Genomic DNA, 14,645 nt, shown 5'->3' with positions numbered 1-14,645 from the left:
CCGACTTGATACAGGTCTTAATCTCTTAAGTCACAAACTTGGCCAAAAGAACATAAAATTTTTCATTTTATCATTTTGGCCAAAATACTTCTCATGCATTTCTTCTCTTGAACTTACTCATCTAACCTATTATTAGTGACTTAAATCTATTTTAACCATTTTCATGAAGTCATAACTTCATAAACCTTCTAAATTCTCATAAATGACCATTTTACTCTTTTTATCAATATTTGACTAAAAGTCAAATCTCTCTAAATTTCATGTTCTTACACTTTCCCACTGGGTTTTCTTTTAACAAGGTTTTAATGAGTCACTTCATTTATGGTTATTTCCTCCACTCAAGGCATCCAAATCATACTCTTTTATCTTACGACCAGAGTTTTTGTCCCAAAGGGTTTTTTCCGACGATGTTTTTAACGAGACAAATGTTTGATGTATTATGTGAAGATACAAGAAGAAGAAATTAATGCAAGTATATATCAGTGTAAATCTAAGAACCTAAGGGAGAGTGTTGTAAATCATAGAATATGAATGGTTGCTTATATTTAGAGTCTTGCATAAGTAGGAGTTATATACATAACTCCTACAACCTTTGACTTACCCAACCTTTGCCCTATATGTAGTGGGTTCTTATGTACCGGTAAACACACTTGAAACACTAGAGAAACTAGAGAGAAAGCATATGTAAACACATATGATCAATGAGAATGTTTGTAAGAATCATTGAGTTGAGCTACTTCGTCATACAACAAATATCATACTAAGTTCAAAATATTATATTGAGTAAATTACACGAATGGTCCCTATGGTTTGGGGTAATTTGCGTGTTTGGTCCCTAAATTATTTTTTTAACTCGAGAGGTCCTTACTATTTGTTTTTGTTATGCGCTTGTTCCCTACTGTTTGTTTTTGTTATACGCTTGGTCCATATCTTACCTAAACAGACTATTATTTAAATAGAGAAAAATGGTGGGGTAGGTAAGGTAAGGTGGGAGGGTGGGATTGAGGTGTGTTTATTTAAATAAATCAAAAACTCAAGGGAAAAATAGTCTTTTTAGGTAAAACAGAGACCAAACGTATAACAAAAACAAACAGTAGGGACCTTACGAGTTAAAAAAATAAGTTAGTGTCCACACACATAAATTTCCCTAAACCATTGGGACTATTCGTGTAATTTACTCTATTCTATGTTAGTGTTATAATTGAAGTCATTTTACTTGCATCAAATTGATTTGAACCCAATGACTTTTCAAAAATTATTTTTAATATTGTTTCTAACTTTTAACACATTAATGTGAGATAAAGTATAAAATCTTTTTTAATTTCATGGTGTTCACACATAGTTGTGTTTGAACACCACTAACTTTACCCAAGGTTAATCCTCTTCTCTAAACTCATTATCATTTACTTTTAAAATGCAAAAATAGTAGATAAAGTAACAAGTAATACGTATTATATATCACTATAAAACAGATAATGGTAAAATAAGACCCTTTTGATGACATATGCTCAAAGTACTATGTAAATCACCTTTCTTCCTAATGGGTTCTTAATTATGATTGCTTTCCTAACACCCAGAAAGATAAAGAACACCTACAATCATCAAACAGGTATAACCTATGATTAACATATCTCAGTTTACGAAGATAGGTCGTCTATTAACAACGATAACTTCTCATGTCAACAATAGTCAGCAGGTGCTCAAGACATGTTCTCATCTCTCTTATGCAACGTGTACAAGACCTGTTTATAGTTAAACATGTGTACCAAATAATTAGGAATTCAGATGTATTTTGCTGTATATATACCTCTGTTGCAATCGAGGAATTCAGATTCAATTTACCTCTATAATACTTCAACTCTTCATGGTATCAGAGCACAGACAAAAAAAAAAAATCTTCTCCTTGGTGCTCCTTCTCCATGGCGACAAATCAAAATATTTTAGGGCTTGCTACCAATTCATCTTTTCAAATCCCCACAATCAGCATAAAGCTTGAAACCTCCAACTATTGTCTATGTCGTACCACCATTGTATCTGCCCTAGAAACCTTTGATCTTGAATCATTTGTTCTTGATCCCAAACCACCGACTGAAACTCTTACGATTGAGCGTGCAGATGCAGCACCCACCATTGAAGCTAACCCAGAGTACCAATTGTGGAAGAAATGTGATCGTTATGTACTTCTATGGCAGAAATCCACCCTCTATGAACGTGCCCCGACGATTATTGCTCGTTAAACCTCTTCCCATCTTCCTTGGACTACTCTCAACAAAACTTTCGAAGCCCAAACCAATGCCACACGTATAGCTATGAAGACCCAACTTCAGAATCTGTCAAAAGGCTCACTACCCATGATTGAATATCTTGAAAAGAAACGTGTTATTGTCGAATCCTTGGTCAAGAACCTTAATCAGATTTCTATAGAAGACCTTATTGGATAAATCCTCAACGGGCTCGATTCCTCATATGGCCCATTCACTGCGGCGTTTATGATGAAAGATTCTAATCCTTTAGCTGATGACCTAATGGGATTACTACTTCTAGAAGAAGCAAGACTCGAACAGGACCATCTTCTCCAAACAATTGCAATTTCTTCTTCATTAAATACCTCCGCCCCCTTAGCTCTCAATGTGAATCGACATCAGCCCAGGTAAAACTCCAACAATTTTGGTGTCTCATCTACTAAATCTTCCAGCAACCACTCTTCTGACTCATATCGTTGACGCACTCAATGCTAATTGTGCAACAAACCAGGTCATGAAGCGATAGACTATTAGCAAAGGTCCAATTAGATTGACTATCCATCTCATTGGCTGAATCCAAGAACTTGATAGGCTCCTCAAGTTCATATGGCTCAGTGTCACAGTCCATCCATAGTTGCTGATCCGTCATGGTATTTCGACTCTGGTGCAACAAATCATGTGGATCCCGATCTTCAGAAAATGAATGTTGCAGAGGAACACCATGGCACAGACAAACTTCAAGTTTGGAATGGTACAAACCTACCTATCTCCCATGTTGCATCTACTTCTATTCATCATCTCAAATTGCCAACTGTTTTGATTGTTCCTCACATTACCAAACGTCTTCTTAGTGTTTCTAAACTCTACAATGACAATAATATCTACATGGAATTCTAGCCTAAACATTGTGTTGTTAAGTCATTGCAGGGCCAAAAACTCCTAAACAGGGACGTCAATGATGGCCTTTATTGTATTCCTTCTTCAATCAATAAAGCACCAAATAAATTCAGCCCCTACCATGGCTTTCACGAGCATTCACACTTATCTCCATGGCTGACACAAACGTTTAGGTCATCCATATGATCCTCTCCTTAGAAGATTACTTTCCTCCTTCAAGCTACCAATATCATCCAATAACTTTCCCAATGTTTGCAACTCATGTCAACTGGGGAAGACTCATCGACTTTATTTACATACTTCTCATGTAGCTTCTAGTAAAGCTCTTGATTTAATTTATTCAAATGTTTGGGGCCTTTCCCCTTTCTTTTCTATGAATGGAAACACTCCTTCATCTTCTCAAGTAACTTCCCTCCTTCTACAACAAGCTGCTACTTTACCTATAACAACACTACATTCCTAACTTCACACACCCACACCTACACAAAATATAAGCAACACCCATCCTCCTCGTCTTCTCTCGCTCCTAGTCCTCATTATCAAAACTCTACCATTAACTCTCCTGCTCGCCAACAACGATCTACTTCTTCTCATTATAGACATGCTGTGAACAATCACCACCACATGGTAACTCGAGGCCTCACTAATTCTCTTAAGCCAAAAGTCTTTTCATCTTCTTTATCCTCAACTCTCACCATTGAACCCTCGACCTTTAAACAAGTTGTTAAATCTCCTTGTTGGTAAGAGGCAATGAAAAATGAATTTGATGCTCTTATGAGGAATAGAACCGGGTCACTGGTTCCATGTTCTACTAATTTGAATGTTGTAGGTTGCAAATGGATTTATTGGGTCAAAAGAAAGTCAGATGACTCTATTGAGCGATACAAAGCTTGTTTGGTTACGCAGGGATATAGTAAAAAAGAGGGTATCAATTACTTTGATACATTCAGTCCCGTCATCAAACCCACAACGATTTGATTGATGTTATATATTGCAATCTCAAATATCAATGGTGTATTCGCCAACTAGACATCAATAACACATTTCTTAATTGTGATTTACTAGAAGATGTCTACATGAGGCAACCAAGAGGCTTTGAAGACTCCACCTATTCGTCTCATTTTTTCGCTTGAATAAGGCGATTTATGGCCTTAAACAAGCACCACAAGCCTAGTTCAATAAGATCTAAACTTATCTTATCCAACAAGGGTTTCATGATTGTCAATCAGATACACCATTATTTGTTCACACATAAATCCTAGGAACCCACCAATACAACTTAAACAAAAATAAAATGTAAGGATCAAAACTCAAGAGGTAACATAAAGAACTAGAACCATTAATTTAACAATTAACTCCAAATAGTCACTGAAATCCGTTGTTTATCACCATTTCAAAATTAGGTGAACATAAAGAACTAGAACCATTAATTTAACACTTCTATCTCCAATAATCTCAAATGTAAGGATTTCAATGGACAATCCTTATTTTTCAATCCTAAACAAATAGATGGATTCAAAGAATATATTGGATGATCATTTGATGGAAACTGGAAAAGAAAATCCAACAATTTCGATATCACAATCTCAAAATCAAATTCTCACTCAATCTCCAAGGGTTTCCTCTTTACTCCTCTCAAGAACACATGAGAAATGAAGACTTTGGCAAACTTTGGCATAATGTATGGATTTAAGGTATTTTATTTCATTTTCCCATTAAGGTATAATAAGCCCAATCCATGTTTCTACTAAAAATCTTCTTCTTGAGTTGACATTGATCAGAAAGCCGAGCATGTGTTGCTAGTTTTCCTCATGAGCATTTCTTTCGCTTCATTGATTTTCGAAGCAAGATAGTGGTCGCCGCCAGCGTTTAGGTGGTTTGCCACCATCACCCTTCTATGTGCTTCCCTTACCTAATCAACCTCAATACTTTGCCTACACATTTAAACCGTTAAAAACACATAACTCATAATACAAAAAGACATGGAGATGAATGCTAGATTTGGTAGTGATATAAATAATGTACCTTACTCCAAGAATCAGAGCAGCTTCTCTTCTTGTCATTTGAGGTTGGAATCCACCTTGATAAAACTTTCTAAATGCAACAGGCGAAGCTGGTCTAGCCTTGAAAGCCTGCCATACTTGGATGCCATATCTTCCAGCATAAGCAGTAGCTGCAATTACAAGTCCTGTCATCAATGGAGTCGCCTGGTGGAGGAAGATTTAGTGTTACTATCAGATTCCTCAAGATCAATGATTTGTTGAGTTTAGGATAGTAGATATCACAATTGTCTATGGCCTTTTATACGGTAAAATTTAAGAGTATACCCATCAATTAAATGCAAGAAAATGAAAATCATCAATCTGATCAACAGAGCACAAATACGAGTAAAGTGAATCAATGGTGAAGAAACAAATAAGCATGTGCTGGAATGAAGCAAAAGTGAAAAATAAGATTAATACGATAATACCATCTCTAACTCATTCCCATTTTTTCCCTAAAAAATGGAGTAAAAAATAGGGTAAATAATGTTTCATCTCCAACCCTACTCCATTTTTTACCCCATTTTTACCCCCAAAAAGTATATTCCATTTTTCCAACTTATATAGATTGTCAATTATACTCCTTCAACTAATTTGGTTTTAACAAATATATAATCTATATTTTTTTCATTACAATATTATTAAATAAATAAGATTATATTTATAACACATAATTATAAGCTTTTGTAAAATACGTTATCGTATTTTAAAATTTCAATATGTATTTAAATTTTCATATGAATTTGATAAACAAAAAATAAACTTTATATGTATAATTAATTAATATAATTTAATACATAATAAAATATTATAAGTATTAAATAATACATTTAAATTATAATTTTTAGATAAAATAAACTAATAATGTATAAATATATAAAAAGAGGACTAAAACTAACAACTCAATGTTCATCCTAATTTTGGGGAAAATGAATAGTATAACACCAAATATGGTGTTATACTGTTCATTTCCCCTAAAATGGAGGGAATAAATGGGGTAGGGTTGGAGAGAAATGGGGAAAGAAATGGGAGAAAAGTTGGAAAATGGAAGTGGGTTGGAGATGCTCTAAGAGTTCGTTTAGTTACCATTACGCCTCGTTCTTGAGTCGTTGGCTGAGATTCAAGAGCTTGGATCGATTCGAGGGATACAATCTGAATGATATGTGATGCTAAAACTCGGTGTATGCAAGTGAAGATGAAAATATATGCAGATTTGAATGTGTGAAATCAATGGCCGCGGAAGAAGGTGAGAGCGGAAGTATAAACGAGGTCGGAGAAGTCTACAAAAAGCATTCGGTTTCTCTAAAAGGGTAAAACCGTAAAATAGGAAATGTCTTCTTTTCCTGTGTTTTTCTAATTTATTATATATATATATATATATATATATATATATATATATATATATATATATATATATATATATATATATATATATATATATATATTCAACTCTTTCTTTCCATAATAATAAAACAAAAAAAAAAAAACAAAGCGAAAAACAAATATTTAAAAAAACCGACTTTTTAATTTGAATCGGTCAAATGGTTGATTATTAATTTAACTGTTGATTTAACCGGTCCGTCAAACTATATTTGGTAGTGGATTGTTTTGGTCTTGGAGTTGTGCATATTTCGGATAACCTAATTGATTGACCTATTTAATTTTCTTTGGATATGAACTACTTTTTTAAAGGGCTAAGTAAAATTCAGTCATCTAAGTCCAATAAACTAAAATGATTCAAGTTGTTTTTTATCGATTCTATCACACTATTTAATCCAGTTTTTGAAGAAATCGTACGGTTCAATCCGGTCTAAAAAATAACATAAGATTGGTGGTTCTTTTCCTTTCTTTTGTAAATGTTATCAAGAACTTGGTCAATATGAATTGGTAATTAGCAAGATTCTTTTGCTTTAGATGATGAAATGGTGAAGTGTGTCATCAATTTGAATTTATGTGATCATTACTTTACAAAAAAGACTTATATTGAAGAATGTCATGAAACAAAAGTAAAATACCTTGCTGGCCCATGGGTCCTTTATCAAGAACTCGGTCGATACGTAGTTCCTTTGCAATCGGATTCTCCAAATTCTACAACTAGGCAATATTCAACACCGAATGAAAAAGTTATAAGGACAAGAAAGGTAAATTCTATGCAAATTAAAAAATGGAAGTTTTATAACAATAATTGCATACATCAGGGGAGAATAAAACAATCTATACAAATCATGTATAAATGAAGACTAATAATCAGAAATCAAAGAATATGAATCACCACAATAGAAAATTACCTGGGATGGATGTTCTTCGACATCCATCTGTTTAGTTGATTTTTGGTCGATCGTTGATCACATGAGCAATGAAAGGATTGAAGTAGGAAGAATAAGAAGAAGCAGATGAGATGAATCTTTGATTTAGGTATTTCTATGATCATATCAACTAGGGATTCCAATTTAATGGTGTCGCTAATGGCTATAGATCATGGGGCAAATAAATTGGCTCTTGATGGAGAAATTGTTGAAGTGGAGGAGATGCAGACTGAAATCGATGATTATCTAGATGAACTGGGGAGTGGGGAGTTAATGGAACGAGAAATTAGTAATCGCGGATTGAAATAGGAGGATGTTGTGGGTAATGAAGTCGGAGAAAACACATGTTGATAGGGAACCGCCCGGTAGCTATTGTGCGAGCCAAAAAACTATGAGGAGATTGAGAACCGATTGAATAGTTGTGGGAGGGGACAATCGTCGATTATGCAAAATGTGTGTGTGTGTGTGTGGGGGGGGGGGGGGGGGGGGGAAGAATTGCTATGGAAAACGGTAAATACCGAGTTTATGCTGTGAGGATAGTTTTTGAAAAAAGATTGAATGACTGAAATTGAAGAGACGGTTATTTAAAAGTCGGCATTAGTAATAATAATAATTTGAAACAACATTATTTTAGTTCCTTTTTCTTTTTTTACTTTAAACGTCTCAATGTTGAATTCAGTTTCACATGGTGGTTTAAATCTACGAACATCTTTGACAAAATTAATTAGTAAAGGTAACTGAATCTTTTATTTGCTATATGAATGTTTTACAAAAATAACTGGAAGTTGTTGCAATATATAAAATTACATAAAATGTTTACTAAAAAATTATGTATAAATATATTTCTAAGGACATTTATTGAAATTAATTAGAAAAGCTCAATAGCTTTTTTCTTAAATGCAAATAAAATAGCTTTTAGATTTAAAGTTTTTTTTTTGTCTAAATAAAAGCAAAATACTTGTAATCACAAACCAAACTTTTTGTTTTAATCGATTTTTTTTTTTGTTAAAAACTAAAATTAAATGCTTTTAAACAATAACGAGGTTATGTATAAATAAGGTACGTATAACGATCTATCCAACTTTTCTAATTTATCTATAATTTCTATAGACCAATGTTTGTGATTTATCTTAGAAAAAATTTAGCACTTATCTTTCCAATAAAATCTTAAATTCGTATAGAAAGTTTTCTATAGAAAAAATTAATGAACCGTTTTTTATTCTAGATTTGTCATGATGTCCGCCTGACATGTAAAAAGTCATACAAAAGTTTATTACAGCAATTAAATAAATAACCTAAAGAAGCGTAGCATATAGTATATTTCACACAATAATTAAATAAAATAAATAATGATTTATAATACATATAAAAAACATATTTTCACCTCCAAATTGTACGTTTAAAAGTATTGTCGATTGTTTCCGACCTCTTTCTTTAATATAAACACATCGTATCGCTTTGGAAAACAATAAATCAATCACTCCACGGCGGTTTCAACCTTCGGTGGCCCAGAATGCCGCCTGGGCTTCGCCGGCGAACCCGAAAAAGAAAGCTCTTTCTTCGCACCCACCGTCATCCTCCCACCACCGTTCTCCGACAGCCCCTGTACCCGCGATTTCCCTTTTCCCGACTTACCACTTCCAGCCACCATACGTTTACCGGCAGCCGGAGAACCGGCCAAACCTCCGACGCTATGCCTTCGATTCTTCTCGGATTGAACACTAACAACGCTTTTTGAGTCATCGTCTTCGTTGGCCTCTGTAATCGGAACTCTAGGGCTAGGGCTAGGACCAGGCTTGGGTTTTCGTGATGCTACCGGACCACCACCGGATTTTGACCTAGGAGTTGAAGGGGCGGAGTTGAGCTGATGACGAGCGTAGGATTTTGCAATTTCGGTTCCAGTAATGTTGATTCCACTTTTGGCATTGTTTCCAGGATCTTTCTCTCCTCCTTGTGCCTCCGCCGGCCGCCCAGCCATGTATCTCTCCGACCAGCTCCAACCCCATTGAGGATTCGTCGGATCCATGAAAAGCATGTTTGTCGTCGCTGCTGATTTCTTCCATGGTTGCTGTTTCAATAGAACCCCCAAACAGCTCAAATTATTTGCCGAAAAAACTAAACTTTACACATGAATGTTTACCTGATGAGAAAACGAATAAGCCATGGCTCTTTCTCTTCGCATGGTAGCTTCGTATCTGCTCAAGAGCTTAGCTTCCATTTCTTCTTTAGATTGGACGCTATCGTTCCAATCATCTCCATTCTGTTTCGATAGTTAGATCCAGTTATGACAGATGCGAACATACGTAAACCGTTAGTAGTGACCGGAATCCATGGAAGCTAACCTGCAAATTAGCGAGTTCTTTAGCTCGGAGGATTTGTCTCTGAAGAGCTTGATTCTCCGACATTCTGATCCTCCGAGAATTGATCTGCGACTGCAAGTGATTTGCATTTTGTGTGCATTTGAGTGTGTTAGCGGTTTGCCGATTGACACCAGGTCCTTCAACCACTGTTTTCAATCTAACAAGCCCTCGTAAAGCCCACAACGCCCTTCTCGCCTGTAAATCACGAAAAAGAAATCTAAAATCGATCAAATGTTTTCATGTTTTTGATTGATTGATATCAGTATCACTTATCAGTCATATCACAAATGAGCGATTTGATTCAACAAGTAAATACCAAGTAACCACGGAAAGCGGTTTGAATCCTGATAGCAGCCGCTTCCTCCCTTGATTTCCCGGCATACCGACTACTGGTGGCTGCCGCTGCTGTTGTGTCGGCGGTTATTGGTGGCTCAGCCTCCACCTCAATCGGAATCACATCTTCCGGTGGAGGATCATAAGAACCACCGGCGTTTTCAACAATTGAAGCATCGGGTACTGAAGGATTTTCCTCCACAAACGCTCTCCTCTCTGATTTCTGGTGTTGAAATACAAATTATCGTAAATTAACGATGAATTAAACAAATAATTGAAACAGATTATGCTCGTAAAGAACCTGGATTTTCTTTTCTTTGGAGATTGGACTCAACGTCTTTTTAATCGAAGATAACCAGCTCCCTTTCCTCCCCATTACTGAATCATTCCCCAAATTAGCCTGTTTTTCAACTCAAATTCACCTTTTTTTCCATTTCAAAATAAGATATGAACTTTGAGTCTTTGACATTTTAACTACTCAAATCCAAAAAGTGGATCTGCATCGTGAATTTGACACCGATATTTGTTCTACTTTGTATAGGTTTTATAAACTTATCAAGATTTTAGAAAATTCAAACTCTTTCATGTCAATTTCGAGTTACAAATTATCGTTTCATTGACTTTAAAAAGTCAAACCGACAGTGGACATAGTACAAAAATTCTATTTCTCATCTTATCTGAATGTGTTGCTCTAAATCTGCAACAACTTACACCATGTACATAATCGGCATAAAAATTGATGAATCGCAGGATTAAACTTGTAATTTTATGAAAATCTAAGATGACGAATATCCCACCAATCTGGATTAGAAAATTCCATCAAAAATTCAACAAATTATACAATTCCTAAAGCTTGGATCGGGAAGATTATGCAATACCCAAATGAGAAATGATAACGAACTTCAAGAAATCAAACAAATAACATCCATAATTCAACAACCTCTGTTCGAATTGAAGTAAAATAACAGGATCCAGATGCCAATTACGAAGAACTTGGATGAAAATCAATAAAACTACAGAAAGAACATAATTAAGCAGAACAGAGAAGCTTAGAATGTGGTTCTGAAGTTGAAGAATGTTAAAGGATGGGAAATTTTACCGATGAATCTGGTTCGGATCTTTGAGAGCTTGTTGTTTTTGATGAAATTGGGAATGTTTGATGAGTAGGAGAGAATTCAGAAGATAGGCGTATCTGTTGACTCACTGTTTATGATAAAGAAAAACCAGATCTTGTTGATGGAAGTGGAAGAGTGAATTAAGAAGACAGGGTGAGATGATTAACAGCTGGGAATCGCTTCAATTAAGCCATATGGCGACCGAGGTGGGGGTGGGTGTGGGGGTAGGGGTCTAGTTTATATTTTTTTTCCGTATCTTTTTGGCTTTTGCAAATCAAAATCATCTCTGGCAGATTGATTAAGAATAATAACACGAAAATTATTATATTAAAAAAAGTTATAGAAATTTAATAATTAAATAATTAAATATATCCTTTATCTTATAAAAATGTAATCGTTTAGTAGTTCTATACAAAATTTCTATGATTTTTATAAAGGAATGATTACTTTTTTTTACGGATCTCTAACATTTGGGTTGGACAATGTCGGCTCATTCCAATTTATCGTGTGAGGTGTAAATCACAAACATATTGACCAACATGATGGACATAAGAAGTTAATCTCAGTAATAAGTCCAATTTGTTGATGTATCTCACTTCGGTGCGACACAGTAATATAATTGGTTATATATATGTTTGAGTTTCTCTTCTCTTCACAAAGTGAAACATGAATTCTTTGTTCATTTTAAAATCAAGTTCTAAAAAGTTTAAGACAATTCCGATTCTTGCTAGAAGTTCACCGTTTAAGGAGCTTTCGGTTTCTCAAGTGTTTTCTCTTAAGATGGTATGACACCCGGAATTTAGAAGGTTAGTTATGCAAATAAAACTTTATTTATAAAGGTCAACTCGTCGAGTTTAAGGCATAAACTCAACATGTTGGAAATATGTGGCACGCGCGTTTTGAAGATCAACTCGACGAGTTGGGGAGGTCCAACTCAACAAGCTGGCGTTGGAAGAGAAAACCCTAATTTTTCGGGTATTGCACCTTATTTGAAGGACTTAACTTCTAGGGTTGGCCTCCTTACCAGCCTCCCTTGTCCAGAAGAAACCCTAGATCGTTTTCCCACTTGTTCCTTGAGTTTTGTGAGTTTTAGAGTGATTGTTGGAGATCTTTGAAGGAAGCATTGAAGAGAGAAACATCAAGCTTGGAGGAGTAGTCTTGGATCCAGAAACCCTACATCAAATGCTACATCTTGGAGGTATAAAGTCATAACCTTGACATGTAGCTTATTAGATCTCATCTCTTGTAACTTTGGCTTGGTTTTGGGTCATTGACCGAGTTATCCAAGAAGAAGAGGATTCCAGGGGTTGTTAGGGCAGATCTGACCCCTAAATGATCTCTTGAAGCTTAAAGTTGCAAGCTTTATTGGTCCTTATGTCCCATGATTGCCATAAGTTCATTATGAAGCCTTAAATGGACCTTAGAGAGCGTTTCAAGCATGCATGGACGTAAAGTTAGAAACTTTTTGTGATTTATCCACCCTTAGACATTAGATCTGTGTTTTGGGACATTGAAATGAGAGTTTAAGGGCTTAATGGGTCAAGACCTTCCTTAAAGGAATTAGGGTTTGAGTTGTAGCCTCATGGATGATCCTGTGGAGTAAAGTTGGAAACTTTATCCTCTTAGACATCTCTATGGATGGGGATCTGAGGTTTGGAGCCTTTGGATTCAAGAAAAAGGGCTTAATGCATTGAGTAGGTTGACAAATCAAAGAACTCGACGAGTTCATGGGTGAACTCGGCGAGTTGGGTTGGCGTTAACCCGAATCTGTTGAAAAGCAGAGGAACTCAACGAGTTATAGGAAAACTCGACGAGTTGGATCACAATATCATGATTCTGATTTGGGAGTGCACTCGACGAGTTGAAGGACCAACTCGACAAGTTGGGTCACCAGACCATTGAGTTTGGCGTTGAATTTGACCTTTGACCGATGCATTTGACCAAGTTTGTCCTAGTGGGTGTTGGAGTAACCTGGGTGTATTGGAGGAGAATATGGGCTTAGGATAAGACCTATATGGGATTGGGCCCAATTTGGAAAATTGGGTTATTGGTGGGCCTTTATGGATCTTATAGTTTTGGGCCTTGGTTATAAATCTTGTTGGGCTAGGGGTAAAATGGTCATTTTCCCCAAGTATGGATTATGGATCATGGATTAAGACCCAATTGCTAATTGGGTGATATTTTGGTATTGATAGCTCATGGAGTTATCAGGGCAACAACTAAGGATTCTTGCAGTGAGTTTCAGCATTCGAGGTGAGTTACCTTCCCGGTATAAGTGGGTCGAAGGCACCAATGTCGGGCCACTAGTAGTTGTTTACAGTAGAGATGATTATGTTTGTGATAATTGTCTGGTATGCCACTATCTTTTGAGATTTATGTGCTTGTATTCTATGTTAATACTTGGTAGTGGTACGGATGAAGTAGACCCCGTAACCAGTCAAAAGAGACCGGAGGGGTAGGCCAGCACCCAGATATGCTAGGCAGTTTGTGATTTATGTGTTTATATGCTAAGATATTATGTGGTAGTGGTAGGGGTGAAATAGACCCTATAACCGGTTAAAAGAAACCGAAGGGGTAGACCAACACCCAGATATGCTAGGCAGTAACCGTTTGAAAGAGACTGAAGGGTAGGCTAGCACCCAGATATGCTAGGCAATATCTGGTTAAAAGAGACCGAAGGGGTAGGCCAGCACCCATATATGCTCAGCAGTATCCGGTTGAAAGAGACCGACAGGGGTAGGCCAGCACCCAGATATTCTCGACAATATCTGGTTGAAAGAGATCGAAGGGGGTAGGCCAACACCCGAATATGCTAGGCAATATGTTTATTTTATGGTGTGTGGTATGATGGGGGAACTCACTAAGCTTCGTGCTTACGGTTTTCAGTTTTGGTTTCAGGTACTTCTACTTCGAAAGGAAATGAGCTGGTATGATCGCAACGCATGACACTATAATTTTCCACACATGAGATTTATGGGAGTTGTAATCTGATGATTGTTTTCTTATGACATGTTTTGATTATTGAAATATTGGTTTTGATTGTGATATGGGATGACACTATTGATGTTTTCAGACTACTAGTTTTTTTATAATTACATAATTAAAAATGAATTTTTTTGGTCATGAATTTTAGGATACTACATATGGCATGCATGATGGAGGAGGTAAAATAAAACAAGTAGTTTGATATTTGTGGATTTGTTACTAAATTCTTCCAAAAATCAAGAATTCATTATGGTTGTAACTCTTCTTGCATAACTTCAATACCTAAATTTTTTAGTCCAATGGTAGTGAGTGATTTTCGTCCTATTAGCCTCATTGGTATTCTATATAAGATTTTGGAAAAAAT

General features: G+C 35.9%; 1 protein-coding gene and 1 long non-coding RNA gene across 6 annotated transcripts; one reads left to right on the top strand and one right to left on the bottom strand.

The window, feature by feature from the left end:
* Positions 1-1,735: 1,735 nt before the first annotated feature.
* On the top strand, positions 1,736-5,511 carry LOC111893121 (uncharacterized). Of its 3 annotated transcripts, none has more exons than XR_008224731.1 (3): positions 1,736-2,650; positions 2,755-2,994; positions 3,171-5,511. It is a non-coding gene; the product is annotated as an uncharacterized LOC111893121 (long non-coding RNA). The 3 variants fall into 3 exon arrangements; XR_008224732.1 differs by having other exon boundaries at positions 3,162-5,511; XR_002850791.3 differs by lacking the exon at positions 3,171-5,511 and having other exon boundaries at positions 2,755-3,104.
* A 3,290-nt stretch (positions 5,512-8,801) lies between these two features.
* Positions 8,802-11,502, bottom strand: LOC111893053 (protein IQ-DOMAIN 2). Of its 3 annotated transcripts, none has more exons than XM_023889125.3 (6): positions 11,281-11,502; positions 10,483-10,603; positions 10,165-10,404; positions 9,831-10,043; positions 9,629-9,748; positions 8,802-9,556 (listed from the first exon to the last, which is right to left on the bottom strand). In XM_023889125.3, the coding sequence occupies exons 2-6, from the start codon at positions 10,555-10,557 to the stop codon at positions 8,966-8,968; spliced, it is 1,239 nt and encodes a 412-aa protein (XP_023744893.1). In that variant the 5' UTR covers positions 10,558-10,603; positions 11,281-11,502; the 3' UTR covers positions 8,802-8,965. The 3 variants fall into 3 exon arrangements, with proteins under 3 accessions (XP_023744893.1, XP_023744892.1, XP_023744891.1); XM_023889124.3 differs by having other exon boundaries at positions 10,483-10,559; XM_023889123.2 differs by having other exon boundaries at positions 10,483-10,581; positions 11,281-11,501.
* Between the last annotated feature and the right edge of the window lie 3,143 nt (positions 11,503-14,645).

This window comes from Lactuca sativa, chromosome 6 (genome assembly GCF_002870075.4).
Source record: "Lactuca sativa cultivar Salinas chromosome 6, Lsat_Salinas_v11, whole genome shotgun sequence".
Taxonomy (NCBI): Eukaryota; Viridiplantae; Streptophyta; class Magnoliopsida; order Asterales; family Asteraceae; genus Lactuca; species Lactuca sativa.
The sequence above is the reverse complement of the archived record's forward strand: the minus strand, read 5'-3'. Positions and strand labels throughout refer to the sequence as shown.